This window comes from Delphinapterus leucas, chromosome 18 (genome assembly GCF_059928025.1).
Source record: "Delphinapterus leucas isolate spDelLeu-1000000601 "Yukka" chromosome 18, BTC_Dleu_Yukka2, whole genome shotgun sequence".
Taxonomy (NCBI): domain Eukaryota; kingdom Metazoa; phylum Chordata; class Mammalia; order Artiodactyla; family Monodontidae; genus Delphinapterus; species Delphinapterus leucas.
In genome coordinates, this window is record NC_143146.1 from 62,802,848 (window position 1) to 62,821,553 (window position 18,706).

Below are 18,706 nucleotides of genomic sequence, written 5' to 3' on the forward strand. Positions count from 1 at the left end.
CCAGACACTATCAAACTCTTAGAGGAAAACATAGGACACTCTATGACATAAATCACAGCAAGATCGTTTTTGACCCACCTCCTAGAGAAATGGAAATAAAAACAAAAATAAACAAATGGGACCTAATGAAGCTTAAAAGCTTTTGCACAACAAAGGAAACCATAAACAAGATGAAAAGACAGCCCTCAGAGTGGGAGAAAATATTTGCAAATGAAGCAACCGACAAAGGATTAATCTCCAAAATTTACAAGCAGCTCATGCAGCTCAACATCTAAAAAACAAACAACCCAATCCAAAAACGGGCAGAAGACCTAAACAGACATTTCTCCAAAGAAGCGTACAGATTACCAACACATGAAAGAACGCTCAACATCATTAATCATTAGAGAAATAGAAATCAAAACTACAATGAGATATCATCTCACACCAGTCAGAATGGCCATAATGAAAAAATCTACAAACAATAAATGCAGGAGAGGGTGTGGAGAAAAGGGAACTCTCTTGCATTGTTGGTGGGAATGTAAATCGATACAGCCACTATGGAGAACAGCATGGAGGTTCCTTAAAAAACTAAAAATAGAACTAGCATATGACCCAGCAGTACCACTACTGGACATATACCCTGAGAAAACCGTAACTCAAAAAGAGTCATGTACCGCAATGTTCACTGCAGCTCTATTTACAATAGCCAGGACATGGAAGCAACCTAAGTGTCCATCGACAGATGAATGGATAAAGAAGATGTGGCACATATATACAATGGAATATTACTCAGCATAAAAAGAAACAAAATTGAGTTATTTGTAGTGAGGTGGATGGATTTAGAGTCTCATACAAAGTGAAGTAAGTCAGAAAGAGAAAAACAAATGCTGTATGCTAACACATACATATGGAATCTAAGAAAAAGAAAAAAGGTCTTGAAGAACCTAGGGGTAAGACGGGCATAAAGATGCAGACCTACTAGAGAATGGACTTGAGGATATGGGGAGGGGGAAGGTTAAGCTGGGACGAAGTGAGAGAGTGGCACAGTCATAGATACACGACCAAATGTAAAACAGATAGTGGGAAGCAGCCGCATAGCACAGGGAGATCAGCTTGGTGCTTTATGACCACCTTGAGGGGTGGGATAAGGAGCGTGGGAGGGAGGGAGATGCAAGAGGGAAGAGATATGGGAACATATGTATATGTATAACTGATTCACTTTGTTATAAAGCAGAAACTAACACACCACTGTAAAGCAATTATACTCCAATAAAGATGTTTAAAAAAACAGTTAACAAAATGGCAATAGGAAAATACATATTTATAATTACCTTAAATGTAAATGGATTAAGTGCTCCAACCAAAAGATACAGACTGGCTGAATGGATACAAAAACAAAACCTGTATATATGCTGTCTACAAGAGACCCACTTCAGACCTAAGGACACATACAGACCAAGTAAGGGGATGAAGAAAGATATTCCATGCAAATGGAAATCAAAAGAAAGCTGGAGTAGTAATACTCATATCAGACAAAATAGACTTTAAAGACTGTTACAAGAGATAAGGAAGGACACTACATAATGTTCAAGGGATCAATCCAAGAAGAAGATATAACAATTGTAAATATATATGCACCCAACATAGGAGCACCTCAATATATAAGGGAAATGCTAACAGCCATAAAAGGAGAAATTGACAGTAACACAATAATAGTGGGGGACTTTAATACCCCACTTGTACCAATGGACAGATCATCCAGACAGAAAATTAATATGGAAACATAAGCCTTAAATGACACATTAGACCAGATGGACTTAATTGATATTTATAGGACAGTCCATCCCAAAGCAGCAGATTACACTTTCTTCTCAAGTGCACATGGAACATTCCCCAGGATAGATCACATCCTGGATCAGAAATCAAGCTTCAGTAAATTTAAGAAAATTGAAATCATGTCAAGCATCCTTTCCGACCACAGTGCTATGAGATAAGAAATCAATTACAGGGAAAAAACTGCAAAAAACACAAACACGTGGAGGCTAAACAATATGTTACTAAATAACCAGTGGATCACTGAAGAAATCAAAGAGGAAATCAGAAAATACCTAGAGACAAGTGATAACGAAAACACAATGATCCAAAACCTATGGGGGCTTCCCTGGTGGTGCAGTGGTTGAGAGTCCGCCTGCCGATGCAGGGGACACGGGTTCGTGCCCCAGTCTGGGAAGATCCCACATGCCGCGGAGCAGCTGGGCCCGTGAGCCATGGCCACTGAGCCTGCGCGTCCGGAGCCTGTGCTCCGCAACAGGAGAGGCCACAACAGTGAGAGGCCCACGTACCGCAAAAAACAAAAACAAAAAAACCTATGGGACACAGCAAAAGCAGTTCTAAGAGGGGAGTTTATAGCAATACAGTCTTACCTCAAGAAATAAGAAAAATCTCTAACAGCCTAACCTTAAACCTAAAGCAACTAGAGAAAGAAGAACAAACAAATCCCAAAATTAGTAGAAGGAAAGAAATCGTAAGATCAGAACAGAAATCAATGAATTAGAGATAAAGAAAACAATAGCAAAGATCAATAAAACTAAAAGCTGCTTCTTTGAGAAGATGAACAATATTGATAAACCTTTAGCCATACCCATCAGGAAAAAAAGGGAGAGGACTCCAATCAATAAAATTAGAAATGAAAAAGGAGAAGTTACAGTGGACACCACAGAAATACAAAGGATCATAAGAGATTACTACAAGCAACTATATGCCAATAAAATGGACAAATTCTTAGAAGGGTACAACCTTCCAAGACTGAACCAGGAAGAAATAGAAAATATGAACAGACCAATCACAAGTACTGAAATTGAAACTGTGATAAAAGTCTTCCAACAAACAAAAGTCCAGGACAAGAGGGCTTCACAGACAAATTCTATCAAACGTTTAGAGAAGAGTTAACAACTACCCTTCTGAAACTCTTCCAAAAAACTGCAGGGGAAGGAATACTCCCAAGGTCATTCTATGAGGCCACCATCACCCTGATACCAAAACCAGACAAAGATGTCACAAAGAAAGAAAACTACAGGCCAATATCACTGATGAATATAAATGCAAAAATCCTCAACAAAATACTAGCAAACAGAATCCAGCGGCACATTAAAAGGATCATACACCATGATCAAGTGGGGTTTACCCCAGGAATGTAAGGATTCTTCAATATATGCAAATCAATCAATGTGATACACCATATTAACAAATTGAAGGATAAAAGCCATATGATCATCCCAATAGATGCAGAAAAAGCTTTTGACAAAATTCAACACCAATTTATGATAAAAACCCTCCAGAAAGTAGGCATAGAGGGAACTTACCTCAACATAATAAAGGCCATATATGACAAACCCACAGCCAACATTGTCCTCAATGGTGAAAAACTGAAACCATTTCCACTAAGATCAGGAACAAGACAAGGTTGCCCACTCTCACCACTATTATTCAACATAGTTTTGGAAGTTTTAGCCACAGCAATCAGAGAAGAAAAAGAAATAAAAAGAAACCAAGTCAGAAAAGAAGAAGTAAAGCTGTCACTGTTTGCAGATGACATGATACTATACGTAGAGAATCCTAAAGATGCTACCAGAAAGCTTACACCATATACAAAAATCAACTCAAAATGGATGAAAGACTTGAGCATAAGACTTGAAACCATAAAACTCCTAGAAGAAAACATAGGTGGTACACTCCTTGAGATTGTTTTTGGTGTCAAGTCGAAATTATCATCACCAAGACCAAAGGCAAAAGAAGCAAAAAATAAACAAGTGAGACTACATCAAACTAAAAATCTTTTGTACAGCAAAAGAAACCATCAACAAAATGACAAGGCCACCTACCAAATGAAAGAAAATATTTGCAAATCATATATCTGATAAGGGGTTACTATCTAAAAAAATATAAAGAATTCATATAACTCAATAGTAAAAAAGCAGACAACTTGATTAAAAAGTGGGCTGAAAGTCTGAATAGACATTGTTCCACAGAATACATACAGATGGCCAACAGGTAAGAAATGATATTCAACGTCACTAATAATCAGGGAAATGAGAATCTAAACCACAAAGTGGTTTAGATACCACCTTATAACTGGTAAAAATGGCTTTTATCAAACAGATAAGAAATATTAAGTCTTGGTGAGAATGTGAAGAAAAGGGAACCCTTGTGCACCGTTGGTAGGAATGTAAATTGGTGTGGCCACTATGGAAAGCGGTGTAGAGGTTCCTCAAAAAATAGAACTACCATATGATCCAGTAGTTTTAATTCTGTGTGTTTATCTGAAGGAAAGGAAAACACTAACTTGAAAAGATATTTGCACTCTCCATGTTGATTGTAGCATTATTTACCATAGTCTAGACATGGAAGCAACCTAAGGTAAGGGTCCATCTATGGATGAATGGAGAAGATGTGGTGTGTGCGTACACACACACACACACACACACACACACACACACAGAATATTATTCAGCTATAAAAAAGAATGGAATCCTGTCATTTGTGACAACATGGATGTACCTTGAGGGCATTATGCAAAATAAGCCAGAGAAAGACAGATACCATATGATCTCACTTATATGTGAAATTAAAACAACAACAATAAAAAACCTAACTCATAGATTCAGAGAAGAGATTGGTGGTTGTTATGGGTAGGTGATCAAAAGGTACAAACTTCCAGGACTTCCCTGGCTGTCCAGTGGTTAAGACTCTGCACTTCGATTGCAGCGGGCCGGGGTTCGATCCCTGGTCGGGGAACTAAGATCCCACATGCTGCAAGTGCAGGAAGAAAAAAAAAAGAAAAAAGCCAAAAGGTACAAACTTCCAATTATAGAATTAATAAATCCGGCGATTTAATGTACAGCTTGGTGACTATAGTTAACAATACTGTTTTGTATATTGAAAGTTGATGCGAGAGTAGATTTAAAGTTATCATTGCAAGAAAAAACATAACTATGTGTGGTAATGGATTAACTAGACTTATTGTGATCATTTCACAATATATACAAATAATATGTTGTACCCGAGACTAATATATGTTATATGTCAATTATATTTCAATAAAATTTTTAATTAAATTAAAAAAAATTTTTGAAGACAACATAAGCTTTTTCTGGGGGTAGTACTCCTAGTGGGTATATGAAACCTAATCCAGAGGACAGTGAAAGGAGTAGCAAAATACGATGCTTTTATTTAGAACAAAAATCTGGTTTCTCATGTGAACCCATTGCCCAATTTCCTTGAGACTGCCCCTAATTCTTATTAGTCCCTGGGTTAAAAGGTCTTTTGCTGGCTCACTGCATAACAGACAGTGCCACACTGGTTGTGTTTCTGCCCAGGACAGAACAGGAGGAAATGACCTTTCTTGGAAAGAGGAGGTGTGAGGCTGAGAGAAAATGCCCTGACCATGATCGACCCATGAGACACTGCACAGGCTTACTGGATCAGGGACAGAATCACCCTTCCTAGGGATTCTATCCATGTGTCTGTTGAGACACACTGATCCTTGAAAAAGGCCTCTTTACTCCTTCCATTGCAAACTGCCCAGGCTCGAAGTTCCATGTGAAGCTCATGGGTCGCTTACTGCATTTCAGCTTTTTGCTGATTTCAGGGACACAACCAGATCTCCCTGGCTGGTTGCCTTTAGGCAGAGTCATTGATGTAATGCTACTGTGTTCCTTAGAGAAAGTTCCATAAACAGCAAAGAGGGAACTAACTACTGGATTCCAATGAGTCAGCTAGCCTGCACTGCTTCAAAGAGAAGCAAAGGAAGCCATCCTCAAGGTACATTGCTGCTGTCACTTGGAGAAGCTCCAGAGGGAAGCCCTGACAGCCGAAAGCTGGGGGAGGAAGGAGGCTTTTCCAGAGTGTTGTTTCACTCTGGAAAAGTCCACTGGGGAAGAGCTTCTCGAAGAATCTTTGATGGTTCATTCTCACATTCTAGTGTTCCTGGTCAAGTCAGACAGGCAGACAGGAAAGGTCAGAAATAGAGCCATCGCCATGGGAAGGACACCAAAAGAAGGGCCATCCTTTGCATATGTGAGTTGTCATTAGACAGACAAGACCCTGCTTTTAGAAGCTGACTTCTCTGCCTCCAGGCAGAGCTGGAGAAAACCACCAGATCTGCTGCAGGCACATCCCACCGGCACAGCAGCCCTGGGCAGACCCCGGGAGCAGGAGCTGTGAAGCCTCGCAGCCACCCTCCTCCAACTCCCCACCCCAGGATCCTGCATCATCACCGGCCAATGCTGTGCCAACTGGAATCCCACCTGCCCAGCAGCCACCTCTCCAGTGCACGTGGGCACCCCTCCAGTGAAAAACACTGGCTACCACCTCTCTTCAAAGCAGATATTAGGATTTATCTGGACTCCTGCCTTCACGATGCAGTAAAAAAAATAAGAGCACAGTGATGAAAATCTCTGCGAAACCACCAAGGATTCGTCCTCTGCTGTTCCTGATTTCGAGTCTAATTTAACACCACTCTGTCTCTGACAGTGGAAAGCTTCAGATGTCTCCAAACAGTTCCTCAAGTTGGAACCTTGGCCTTTTGCTTCTCATGGAGCAGTATTCACAGAGGCTTCCTCTTTCAGGCAGATTCTGACTGCAAGCATGCTCACCCAGAGCATGCCCCTCGAATAAGACTCTGAACATGCAAGTTACAGGGTGGTACATAGTTACTGGGGCACCCAGGGGACTCAGCCCTTTGGAAAAATAAGATAGACCTCTTAATTAATAAACACTGTCCCCCCACTGGAAGCAGCCTCTGTACCTGAGGACTTCCTTCTCTAAAGAGCCTCATGACTTATTTTCTCTCTTATTTAGCCAAACTCAAATGATTGAGAAAACTGGTTTGTCTCTTCAACAGCCACTCAGCTGTCACACCTCCCAGGTACACATGGGCCTTCTGAGCCCACCCCTTACCCCATCCCAAAGCTGTGACTCTTCATTCATGCTTAAGTTCCTGCTGTGTATCGGGTACTGGTCAGGGTATGTGCTGAGCAGGATCTCCCTCGTGAAGCACAGAGCCTTGCAGAGAAGATGGATCACTAACCAGCAGTACAGCACAGAGTCAGAATGGCTGGGTTGGGAGTTCAGGGGATACTGGAGCACAGAGCAGCAAGCCCTGGTGAGTGGGTCATACCCCAGGAGGAATGAGTTTGGTTCAGCACCTTCCTTGCCATATTCAGTGAGGTCCCCATGCACATAAAATGCAAGTAGAATGGCCTTGTAGAGTGTGATCTTTACGAGAACCATATCTTATAACCTGTACTAAAAACATTTTGCATCATATTCTTTAAGAATCTATAATTTAGACCATCAGAAATCTCCGTAATTGCTGCTCTTGACCTTCAGCTCCTTAAACCACCCTTAGCAGAACAGCTTGAGAATTTCATTATGCTGTACACAGCCTGTTGGGCAGGAAGACAGCAGGTCACGGGGACAAACACACACCCCCCACACAGAATTAGAGACTGAGGATTAAGAAGAGGATCAGTAACTCTCCCAGACTTACAGACAATACTACAAAGCTACAGTAATCAAAACAGCATGGTATTGGCACAAAAACAGACATATGGATCAATGGAACAGAATAGAAACCCCAGAAATAAACCCACACACCTACCATCAATTAGGCTTGGACAAAGGAGGCAAGAATATACAATGGAAAAAAGCAAGTGGTGCTGAGAAAGCTGCATGTAAACTCCCTCACACCATACAAAAAAATAAACCCAAAATGGCTTAAAGACTTAAATATAACACATATAACACAAGACACCATAAAACACCTAGAAGAGAACATAGGCAAAATGTTCTCTGACATAAATCGTACCGATGTTTTCTTAGGTCAGTCTCCAAAGGCAATAAAAATAAAAGCAAAAGTAAACAAATGAGACCTAATCAAACTTATAAGCTTTTGCACAGCAAAGGAAATCATAAACAAAATGAAGACAACCCACAGGCTGGGAGAAAATATTTGCAAATGATGCAACTGACCAGGGATTAATCTCCAAAATATACAAACAGCTCATACAACTCAATAACAAAAGAATGAACAACCCAATCAAAAAAATGGGCAGAAGACCTAAAGACACATTTCTCCAAGGAAGACATAGAGATGACCAACAGGCACATGAAAAGATGTTCAGCATCACTAATTATTAGAGAAATGCAAATCAAAACTACACTGAGGTATCACCTAATACCAGTCAGATTAACCATCATCAAAAAGTCTACAAATAATAAATACTAGAGAGGGTGTGGAGAAAAGGGGAACCCTCCTATACCATGGGCAGGAATGTAAACTGGTGCAGCCACTATGTAAAACAGTATGGAGGTTCCTTAAAAAACTAAAAATAGAGCTAACATATGATCCAGCACTCCTGGGCATATATCCGGAGAAAACCGTCATTCGAAAAGATAAATCCACCCCAACGTTCACGGCAGCACTATTTACAATAGCCAAGACATGGAAGCAACCTAAGTGTCCATCGATAGATGAATGGATAAAGAAGATGTGGTACATATATACAATGGAATATTACTCAGCCATAAAAAAAGAATGAAAGAATGCCATTTGCAGTAACATTGATGAACCTAGAGATGATCATACTAAGTCAGACAGAGAAAGACAAATATTATATGATATCACTTACATGTGGCATCTAAAATATGATACAAATGAACTTACCTGCAAAACAGAAACAGACTCACTGTCATAGAAAACAACTTACAGTTACCAAAGAGGAAAGGCAAGAGGGATGGATAAATTAGGAGTTTGGGATTAGCAGATACACACTACCATCTATAAAACAGATGAACAACAAGGATTTACTGCATAGCATAGTGAACTATATTCAGTATCTTGTAATAACCAAAATGGAAAAGAATCTGAAAAAGAATATATAGAGGGAGAGGGAGCTTGTGCGCACAACAGCACGCCTCTGACGAGGCTCCTCCCACTTCTCAGGGCTCGCCTCTTGTTTTGGTTCATGCCCCCAGCCTCTGCTCAGGCTGCCTCTGTGCCTGTGTGCCTTTCCATGCCACGCCCACTGCCCTCCAGTTGGCAAACCCCTCTTCCACTTCCAAGATTTTGTCCAGTCATGACTTCAAGGCAAGCTTTTTCTACCCTCTCCCCGTGCTGCCTCACCCCCTCTGTAAAATCAACCCCTACCCCCTTGGTGCCCCAAACGCCCCCATTATATCGCCGCTCACTTTATCATTGTGGCTCACTTTATTACACTTGACCGTTGTATTGTTAATTGTGGGGGGCTAAGATCGTGTCTTATTCAAAATTATCTGTGCCTGGTCGTCCAGACCTTTTTCACATCAGAGCACATAGGAAACGATAATATTTCTGTGGTACGAGAGGCTGCTGGTGACAGAGATCAGTCCTCAGCACACCTTTATAACCCAGGCAAAGCTTAAACACACCAGTTGAGGAGCTCTGCTTAAAAGACTCTCAGTTAATGTTGATTGAAAAACAATGAGTCAGTCGGTCTGTTTATAGGATTAAGAGATATCTGGAATTAGGCAAAAAAGATCTAAGAAATCAGTGAAAGGAATGGTCCTATAGAAAAAAACATAATGAGTGAACATGGCCCAGCAGAAGGATAAGTATGTGGATTTCTTACCCACATGGTCAGGGTCTCCTTGACCAATACTAGACTCCATCCCCAAGCTGACCTACAGCACTGCTTTCCAGGCACCTGGTCTGTAATCAAGCCGAGCTGCTTGCTCCCCGCTCCGTGCAACTCCCTTGCTTACCTGCCAACAGTCAGCCCGTTTGTCTTGGCCTCTCTCTCCAGCACAGCCTCCTCTCCACGCGTGCCACCCACTAGGACAACAGCCGCCCATCTCCATGGCCACCTCCAACTGAAGACCCCTGTGCTCCCGCGGGCAGGCACGGCCTCTCGCTCTTCGGCCTAGTGTTGTGCCTGTCTTCACACGCCCTTGTCCGAGTTCTTTTTGTCTCCGATCCTGTCAACGAGATATAAGTTTCATGTGGTTGAGGACAGTCCTTCTCATTGTAGTCTCTCCTCCTTTACCTGTAATAGGTACAAATAAGTGTATATTGCATTGAATAAAATTTCCCAGGTGGCTGTGAAAAAAACAGGTTCCTGTCTAACAGGGAGGTGGGGGACTTGCCTGTCCAGGGAGGAGCCAACGTCTCGTAGCCTGCTGGGTCCCAGGAAATACCCCTTATAGTAAGCTGCACTCAGCCTTCTTATTGCAGGGATTCATAAATCAGGCAATCCTATACAGAGCAGAGCCAGACCCACTGTCCCCAGATCCATTATCTGGGTAGTAAGTAATCCAGACTTCGGCCTGCAGGCCTGGTGAGCCAGAGCAGGGGGAGAACCCGAGAGCAGCAGCCCCAGGGGGGCATGAGAATCGGAAGTGAAGCCCCAGTTCTGTGCAGCAGAAACAGCTTCCTGCAGAGCTGCAGGGAAGGTCGGGGAGACTAGGAGGACAGGGCGGAGTGTTAAAGGGTGAAACTGCTTGTCCAAGCCCTGTGGGGCATCCACGGGGTTAGTCAGTAGTCAGCCGCCCCCTTTCCCATACAGTTTCTGAAAGGCAAAATAGAGGAGTATTGTGGAGTTCCTTAGAGCAAGTAAATAAATGCCAATTTCCTGATAGCCCTGCACTCTTTGAAGATGTACTGCCCTGAATCGTAGGCCACCCCTAGGCCGTGTCCTGATGTTCACACATGCACTGGAGTCAAGTCCCATCCCAATCCTTCCATGCTGCCATCAGTAGTACTTCCAAACAGTGGGGCTTTGGTTGGAGGGAGATAAACCCTTCAAGCAACCTTCTTGCGTTGAATGGTAATTCTTGTCTCCCCTCTCCTGCTCAGCCAGGCCTCATGCTTGTGGCTAATCTGTTGAGCATCCTTGCGTGTGCACTGGAAGACGTACCGTTCCCTGTCGTGACAAGGGACTGCGTCTCCCCCTGGGTTTGGGGATGTCTGCTCAGACTGAGAAGTCTGATCTGTATTCCCCCAAGCTCCGCTACCTCTGTCTTTGCTTTAGAATTTGGAGAATGAAATTTCTGGTAATGCTTTATTGCCGAGACATTGCCGGAAGTTTCCAGTCATCAGGAAATGTGTCTCACGTTCTGTTAACAGCGGAATCCCCGTCCCCGGTGACCGCCAGTCCTGCACTGATGTGATATGCCCTCTTCCCCCTACAGGCACAGAGGGTACACAGGAAGTGCCCTAAACCCAGCAGAGCTCACCACGCCTCAGAGCAGAAAGCTGGGTCCACGCCTTCTCCGAGTGCCGCTGCACAGAGCCGGACCCCTGGCAGCGGCCCGCAGCCCCCGATGGACACTTCAGACCTGGGGCTCGGCCAGACAGGCCTGCCTACCCGGCAGCCGCAGGACTTTGCCAGACCAGCCGGCAGCCCTCCCAGCCTCCACTGGTCTTTCCAGAGAAGCAAGTCCTTGTTTTGTTTGCCCACGGGAGACCCCTCCCCGGCCTCCTCAGCTGAACCACTGTGCTTTGCAAACACAGACGGCCCAGGACAGAGGGCGTCGGAGCGGAGGCACGGCCACCTCCTCTCCATCGATGACTTAGAGGGGGCCCAGGAGACGGACGTGGACACGGGGCTGCGGCTCTCCTCCTCCGACCTGTCCGCGGTCTCTGCGTACTCTGCACCCAGCAGGTTCTGCAGCCCCGTGGAAACACTGCTCCCCTCCGAAAGGTGCAGCAGCCTCTGGTCAGAGCGCAGGGCTTCCAGAGAAGGACCCTTGCCCTCTGGGGGCGGCGTGACCACAGAGGCCTCCTGGGCTGCCCTCCCTCTGTTCACCAAAGGGCCTTCCAGCTCCTCGGCCACAGCTGTCACCACTTCCCCAGCTTCCGACACCTCCTGGCTCCCAGAGTCACCCCCAGAACTCCCTTATGATGCTCCCGACGCCCAACAGACTGGCAGAGGCGTCCTGCCACCCTCAGTGCTGGCCGGAGGCGCGGACAACGACGCGGAGGAGGAATTCTACATCTGAACACACCCCACTCTTGTCTTTCAGACCCACAGGCTCAGGTGCCCCTGCCCCTCTGGGGTCTGCACGCCACCCGTGTTCTCGACCCCGCGTCCCCAGGTCCCTCCGGAATCTAATTATCTGTCTCACGGGGTCATTATTAGCACGTTTGACACACCACCCGTTACCTGCAAGGTGGTGGGCTCAGTGGAAATATACTGGGATTTTTATGCAAATAAATTCTCAACAAACTTAAGGCATAAAATATATGTTTTGAATACTCAGTTCCATTTGAGATATGGTTTGGTGCACTTATTTAAATGCTTCATATAATTATTTGAAATGGAAAGAAAACCTAGTCAGCTGGAGTTGATTTCACAATTTTTCATGCTGGGAAGGAAAAACAATTAAAGCCAAAAACACGTTGAATGTGAGAAAGATACCAAGTGACTTGTATGAGAGATTAGTGCACATAATTCCACCTTACTGGATTCTCCATCTCTGTTTACCTTACTAGGGAGCAGTGGCCCTGAGAATTTCCAGGTACCGTTACAGTGAAAGGAGTCATTGTAGTGCATTTATAATACGATTCTGAGTTCCAAAAACTAGATTTGCACACATCTTTCAAACACATTCACTGTAACAGTTGGGGGTCTACAGAAGACTCCGCTACCTAGATTTGCCTGGATCAATGAGGAAGAATCGTTCTTGGAGTTACAGAATAGTAGGTTTTTAGATATAGTGGGCGGGTATTCTTAAGTTGCTTCAATTTTTAAAACCACAATCCAAGGGCTATACATACACAGATCTATGTAAATGACAGGAGCCGTATTTTGCACTGCTTTCTCCAGTAAACATGCATCATCACACACCCTTTTTCATTTTTAAATAATTCATAACACTTTTAACTGGCATTTTGATTGCACAGGTTAATAAATGCACTCCCCTCTTCTCCAAGCGGGAAGCTGTACACAGAATGCTGTCCTGAACCAACACTGCTGCACGCGTGCGTAGGAGCCTTAATTAAAGCTGGAGCTCTAACCTGACCTTGGCCTTTCCCGCCATTGCCTGCTTCTGCCACAGCGTGAACAGTATTTAAATCTCACCTCTCTCCCACTCCAGTAAGGGTATGTTTACAATTCCAGCCTCTACGGTGCCAAGTGCTGGTGTCGGGGACAACGCCGAGCTGTCCCTAGTTGCTGTATACCTTTGGGGAAGAGCATAGACTTGCCTTGCTTACGTCCCACTCTGGTGCTCCCTGCCTGAATGACTCACGGCCCCGTTTACACCTCTCTGGAAGCGCCCACACCAGCCCAGACACAGCTTCGAATCCTCTTCAACACAGTCCTCCCGGCAGCCGTTACCAGCTATCAGACTCGAGCTGAAGCCTCAAGTCTTTGCCATCCCTGTAATGAGAACCTTACCTCCTACCCCGAACATCCCGCATATTCCAGGACTCCGAATTACAATATTCTGCTCTGATTTAAGTAAATAAAAATATGGTCTTCTGGGCTTCCCTGGTGGCGCAGTGGTTGAGAGTCCGCCTGCCGATGCAGGGGACACGGGTTCGTGCCCCGGTCCGGGAGGATCCCACATGCTGCGGAGCGGCTGGGCCCGTGAGCCACGGCCGCTGAGCCTGCGCGTCCAGAGCCTGTGCTCCGCAACGGGAGAGGCCACAACAGTGAGAGGCCCGCGTACCGCAAAAAAAAATATATATATATATATGGTCTTCTATAATTCTAGACCAGGAGTGAGCAAAATTTTTTAAAGGGCTAAATAATAAACACTTCCAGTTTTGCCAGCCAGTCTCTGTCATTATAGTGCGAAAGCAGCCTATGATATATAAATGAATGGGAGCGGCTGAGTTCCAAGAAAATTTATTTTACAAGAACAGGTGGAGGGTCAGGTTTCGCCCAAAGGTCGTAGTTTGCCAACCCCCGTGCTAGACTGACGTTGATTTGAGAGCTCAGCCACGGTCAACGATAAAGAACAGAGGGTTGCATCCCTCTGCTGCTGTGGTGCCCGAGACCAAGAAAATACACCCTAGGGGCCACACTGGTGACTACAGAACCACTCAGAGGGCTCAGAGCAGCATGGGGCTTCTTTCCGCAGAGATGATGCCTAGAAGGCCGCTGCCTATCCACCTGCTGCCCGGAAATGTGACTCACAGACAGTAGCTGATGATACAAAACAACACGCTAATCACTCAGGGTGCTGACGCAGCCCCAGGGAGCAGAAGTCAAGCTCAGGATAGCAAAAGTCACCGAGGCCTCCACGAGGAGACCCGCGGCCAGGTGGCGGCTCCTCCTGTCTTCATCCTCATCAGTGCCCTTAGTTCAGAATATTCACACACACCCCCGACGGATGCTTCAGGGCACGGCTCTGACGCGCTCTGCCCCCGTCCTGTCTCACCGACCCCTGCGCCTTAGCACAGTGTAGTCTATCAAACGGAGTGACCCCAAAGATGTCAGCAAACCCCTTCAAAAGCAGAAAATGCAAGACGCCCGCCATAACACAAGGGGAGAAGGGGAGAGAAGCCCACCGCAGACCACACTCAGATGCTCCCCTCCCCACAGACGGCAGTCCCTCTGAGGAGGAGTCACAGAGACACTGCTGAGGGCATCGCTCCCTTTTCTGACCTACCGCTAGCATTGTCCTCATCCAGGAGGGCTCCTGATACCCACTGGTAGATCCTGACTCTTTTGGATTATTATTGTGATAGATGCTGACATACTGTAGGTGCTCAATAAATTTGTTCAATTAAAAACAACATTGAGGTTGTCTCATAAATTTATTTTTCTCCTGGATTTGGCTCTGTGATGGAGGACATCTAGACTTTAACGCTAGTTTTTTGTTATTTAATGGACAAAACGTCTCCTTGACCTTGCAGTTCCCCCTAACATTGCCCTGGGGGGGCGGGGGTGTTAGTAAGTGCCCTGGTCTAGTTCACAGCCCATCCCTTACTTGCCTCTTTTCCACATAAGACTCCCCAAATTACTACTCACGGTCTGACCATGGCCCACCCTACATACCACCTAGTATCTGCTTTAAAGATCAAATGTTTCTCGGGGGTCCCTAATGGACCTGGAGAGTGAGCCCTACTGAAATCATCTTGGGTCACCCATGGGGGAGGGTGGTGAGCCACCGAAGAGACTCTTGTGACGGTCGAGGGGCTGATGCGTGGAGTACAAAGTAGGTTGTAGCACTGGCTCCTGCTTGAGCCCTGAGACCCGAGGACAGGGGAGCGGTCACATGGAAGCCTGCTGGGCTGCACCGTCTAGCACCTTCCAGGTGAGGCCAAATGTTTACTTGTACTGGGAAGACCCTTGAGCCCATGGCTGATCTCTTTAGACCCTTGTGAATCAGGAGAAATGCAGGTACTTCCTATCCCCCTACTGGGCTTTCTGAAGATGAATGAATTCTCCATTCCACCAGGTAAGAGGCACCTGAGTAGACGCACAGAATTCCTAGAAGAGATTTTTAAGAGCAAATAAACTGTTGAGAGCTTCTCCCTTCCAAGCCCTCAGAACGCTATCATGACCAGTTCTGGCCAGTGATCCCAAGTCTGAATTTCATGCAAGCAGTGGGAAAAGCTGGTTGGTCGCCTTCCCCACCCTGCCCTGGGCCACGTTGCGCCACGTTCCTGGTCTGGACATAAATGCCCCCTCGTGATTTGTAGGATTCCGCTTCTCTTTAATTCTCTGGAAACACGATTGATCAGATACTATTAGAGGCTTGAGAAAACAACATGAGAAATTGGCATGAGTAAAAATGGATTCTCAAAGGAAACATCTTTTGTCGCAATTATTAAATAGATTCAGGAAGGTTCAAGAACCTGAATTTAAAGGTTTTTATAGAATTACATTCTTCCAGCTTCTACTGAAGGCTGTTTTCTAGTCTTGGGCATAGAGGCCTAGATACAAAATGGCTTTAAATGACAATTTTTCTTAGTGAATAACAGAGGCAAACATTAATGGTAATGTCCACGTCAGACAGAAGTCACCAGAACACTTGGGGGTGCTGAAAAGCCCCTTCCCTGTGCCCCTATAACACACCCCCTAAACTCTCCATGTGTGATGAGGGTCCCACCTCCCACGGCCTTGGATGGTGTAGAAAATGGAGCTGCTTCCATGGAGGAGGCACAGCCCCCAGCTGGCCTAGTCTGGTTCAGAGCTGCCCCACCTTATTTGATCTCATAGGTTGAACATCTGAAAGAAGCCAGCCAGACTCCCTTAGGTCAGCTTTGCCCAGACCCTAGAACTAAACCTAGTGCGTTCTGGACAGGAGCAGCTCTCAACGTGGTTAGCACAGTCCAAGAAATGGCCAGAAATGCTTATACAGAAACGCTTTCAGGCCAAATCGCCTGGCTGAGAAGGGCTGTGGGAAGGCTTTGGTGCCACCTAGTGGCCATCGTGCCCAGGAGGGCCAACGACTGCCCTTTTCTTCGCAGAAGACTCCACCCTGATGAACACAGGGAGGCCCTTCACTTCCACGTACTATTCTGCATTTAATTGTTTTATTTCCACAAGGTATTGAAGCAACTGAAATTACAGTTATATAAGACGATGCAAGGGCTAAGGAAAAAAAGTCTAGAAATACTCGAACCGTAAAGAAAAACTGCTGTAGATGAATTTCCTAGAAGCCAAAGCAAAAAGGGAAACATGAGCAGCTTAGTGGTGGTTCTCATTTACAATTAGAGAATCTGGTGACATTGTCTTATTTCATTGTAATTTAAGTTGCCTCAATGCTGTTTCTCAACAGAAACTAAGTTTTTCTTAGCAAAGATGTCTAAAATCACTTTCTCCTCACAGACTTAGAGAACAAACTTATGGTTACCAGGGGAAAGGGTTGAGGGGAGGGATAGACTGGGAGTTTGGGATTGACACGTACACACTGCTACATTTTAAATAGATAACCAACAAGAACCTACTGTATAGCATAGGGAACTTTGCTCAACATTTTGTAATAACCTAAATGGGAAAAGAATTTGAAAAAGAATAGATACATGTATATGTATAACTGAATCACTCTGTCGTACACCTGAAACTAACAGAACACTGTTAATAAACTCTACTCCAACATAAAATAAGTAAAATAAATAAAAATAAGTAAAATCGGTTTCTCAGAAGAGCATTTTCATAAGGGATTTTCTCTGTAGGGTTTTTCTGGACCAAGTTGGTAGCGTTCCTGCTTGAAGGGTGGAATTTACAAGACCTGGAGGAGTGGACACAGCCTGCCACTTTGGATGAGCCTCCCTGGACATCTCCAGCCATACTGTAGGAAGAGGGAAATTTGCCTCTGGGCAGAAAGCCTGGAAGCTGGCTTCCTCCAGTCTCTTGAGACCAGATCTGTAAAGTTCGGCAAGCAGAGGGCAAGTGGTGAGGCCCACATCCTCCTGGGAGACGGCAGGCTCCTACCCACGGTTCTAGCCTTGTGGATAGAAAGCCCACATCGACTGGAGCCCCCCTGCACCCTCATCCACCTTCTGCAGTTCCAAAGTCAACTCCAATTGTCTAACACCCCTCCCCACTACCTCCACTGGTTACAGGGGCTTCTAGCACTCTGAAGGCCTTCCAGGTAAGTTATAAATCCCCTCAGCCCACCCTCCACTGAGATTCCTGAAAACTGATAGAAATTCAGTTCCCTGTACCTCTTTTTTCAGTGATCTGAGTGGATTTACTTATTCATTCAACAAGAATTTACTGAGCCCCACTATGTGTCAGGCAGTGGGCTGTTTGTGGCTTTTTTTTTAATTTATAGGAGAGATTTATTTGAAGAAATATTATTGAACATAAAAAAAACTACATAAAGTCTTAATTTCCCCTCATAGGCTGGTAAATTTGATATAATGAATAAACAAAAACTTTTAAAATCCAGAATGCACAAAGTACTGCACAGTTTGATCACTAAGTCAAATTAGTTGACAACCAAACCTCACAGAACAGCTTCATGTCAGCCAAGGAGACCTGGGACTGAATAGGAGAGACGCCATCTCATCCTCAGGGAACGAACGAACTACTCCCACCGTGACTAGTTACCTCTTACCTGCAGATTTTTTTTTTTGAAGATTTTCTATTTTTTAAAAATAATATTCATTAACAAATATTTATTGAGTATATATCGTGTAGTGCTATAAAGTGAATGGTGTTTTTTTTACATTTATTTATTTTATTTTTGGCTGCACTGGGTCTGTGTTACTGCGCGCGGGCTTTCTCTAGTCGCAGCGAGCGGGGCTACTCTTCGCTGTGGTGCGCAGGCTTCTCATTGCAGTGGCTTCTCTTGTCGTGACTTGCGGGCTCTAGAGCGCAGGCTTCAGTAGTGGCACGCGGGTTTAGTCGCTCCTCGGCATGTGGGATCTTCCCAGACCAGGGGTCGAACCCGTGTCCCCTGCATTGGCAGGTGGATTCTTAACCACTGCGCCACCAGGGAAACCCTTACCTGCAGATTTTATAATCCTCCTAAAGGATCTAACACAGTTACATATACAGAGTCTCGATTGTGGCAACAGCTAAGCCTGGCTTCCCATTCTGACTCCACTGCTCACTCTGTGAACCCAGGGCAAGTTATGTCGCTTCGCTGCACCTCAGTTTCATCATCTGTAAACTATGGACGACGATACCTACCCTCGAGGGTCACTCTGAGAACTAAGTTATATAATTTGCGCAGAAGTCCCTATATTGCCTGTGACACAGCCAACGTTTCATAGAGGCTG

General features: G+C 44.9%; 1 protein-coding gene and 1 long non-coding RNA gene across 2 annotated transcripts in view; one reads left to right on the top strand and one right to left on the bottom strand.

The window, feature by feature from the left end:
• Positions 1-13,465, top strand: part of FAM124A (family with sequence similarity 124 member A) — a 107,554-nt gene extending 94,089 nt beyond the window's left edge. Inside the window, exon 4 of the mRNA XM_022574769.2 lies at positions 11,209-13,465. Within this exon, the coding sequence (XP_022430477.2) occupies positions 11,209-12,018 (810 nt within the window). The 3' untranslated portion in view covers positions 12,019-13,465. The remainder of the gene's footprint in view (positions 1-11,208) is intronic.
• The window catches only part of LOC149746868 (uncharacterized), a 52,176-nt gene continuing 40,395 nt past the window's right edge, over positions 6,926-18,706 (bottom strand). The window contains exon 3 of the long non-coding RNA XR_016388709.1: positions 6,926-9,996. This is a non-coding gene — a long non-coding RNA (uncharacterized LOC149746868). The remainder of the gene's footprint in view (positions 9,997-18,706) is intronic.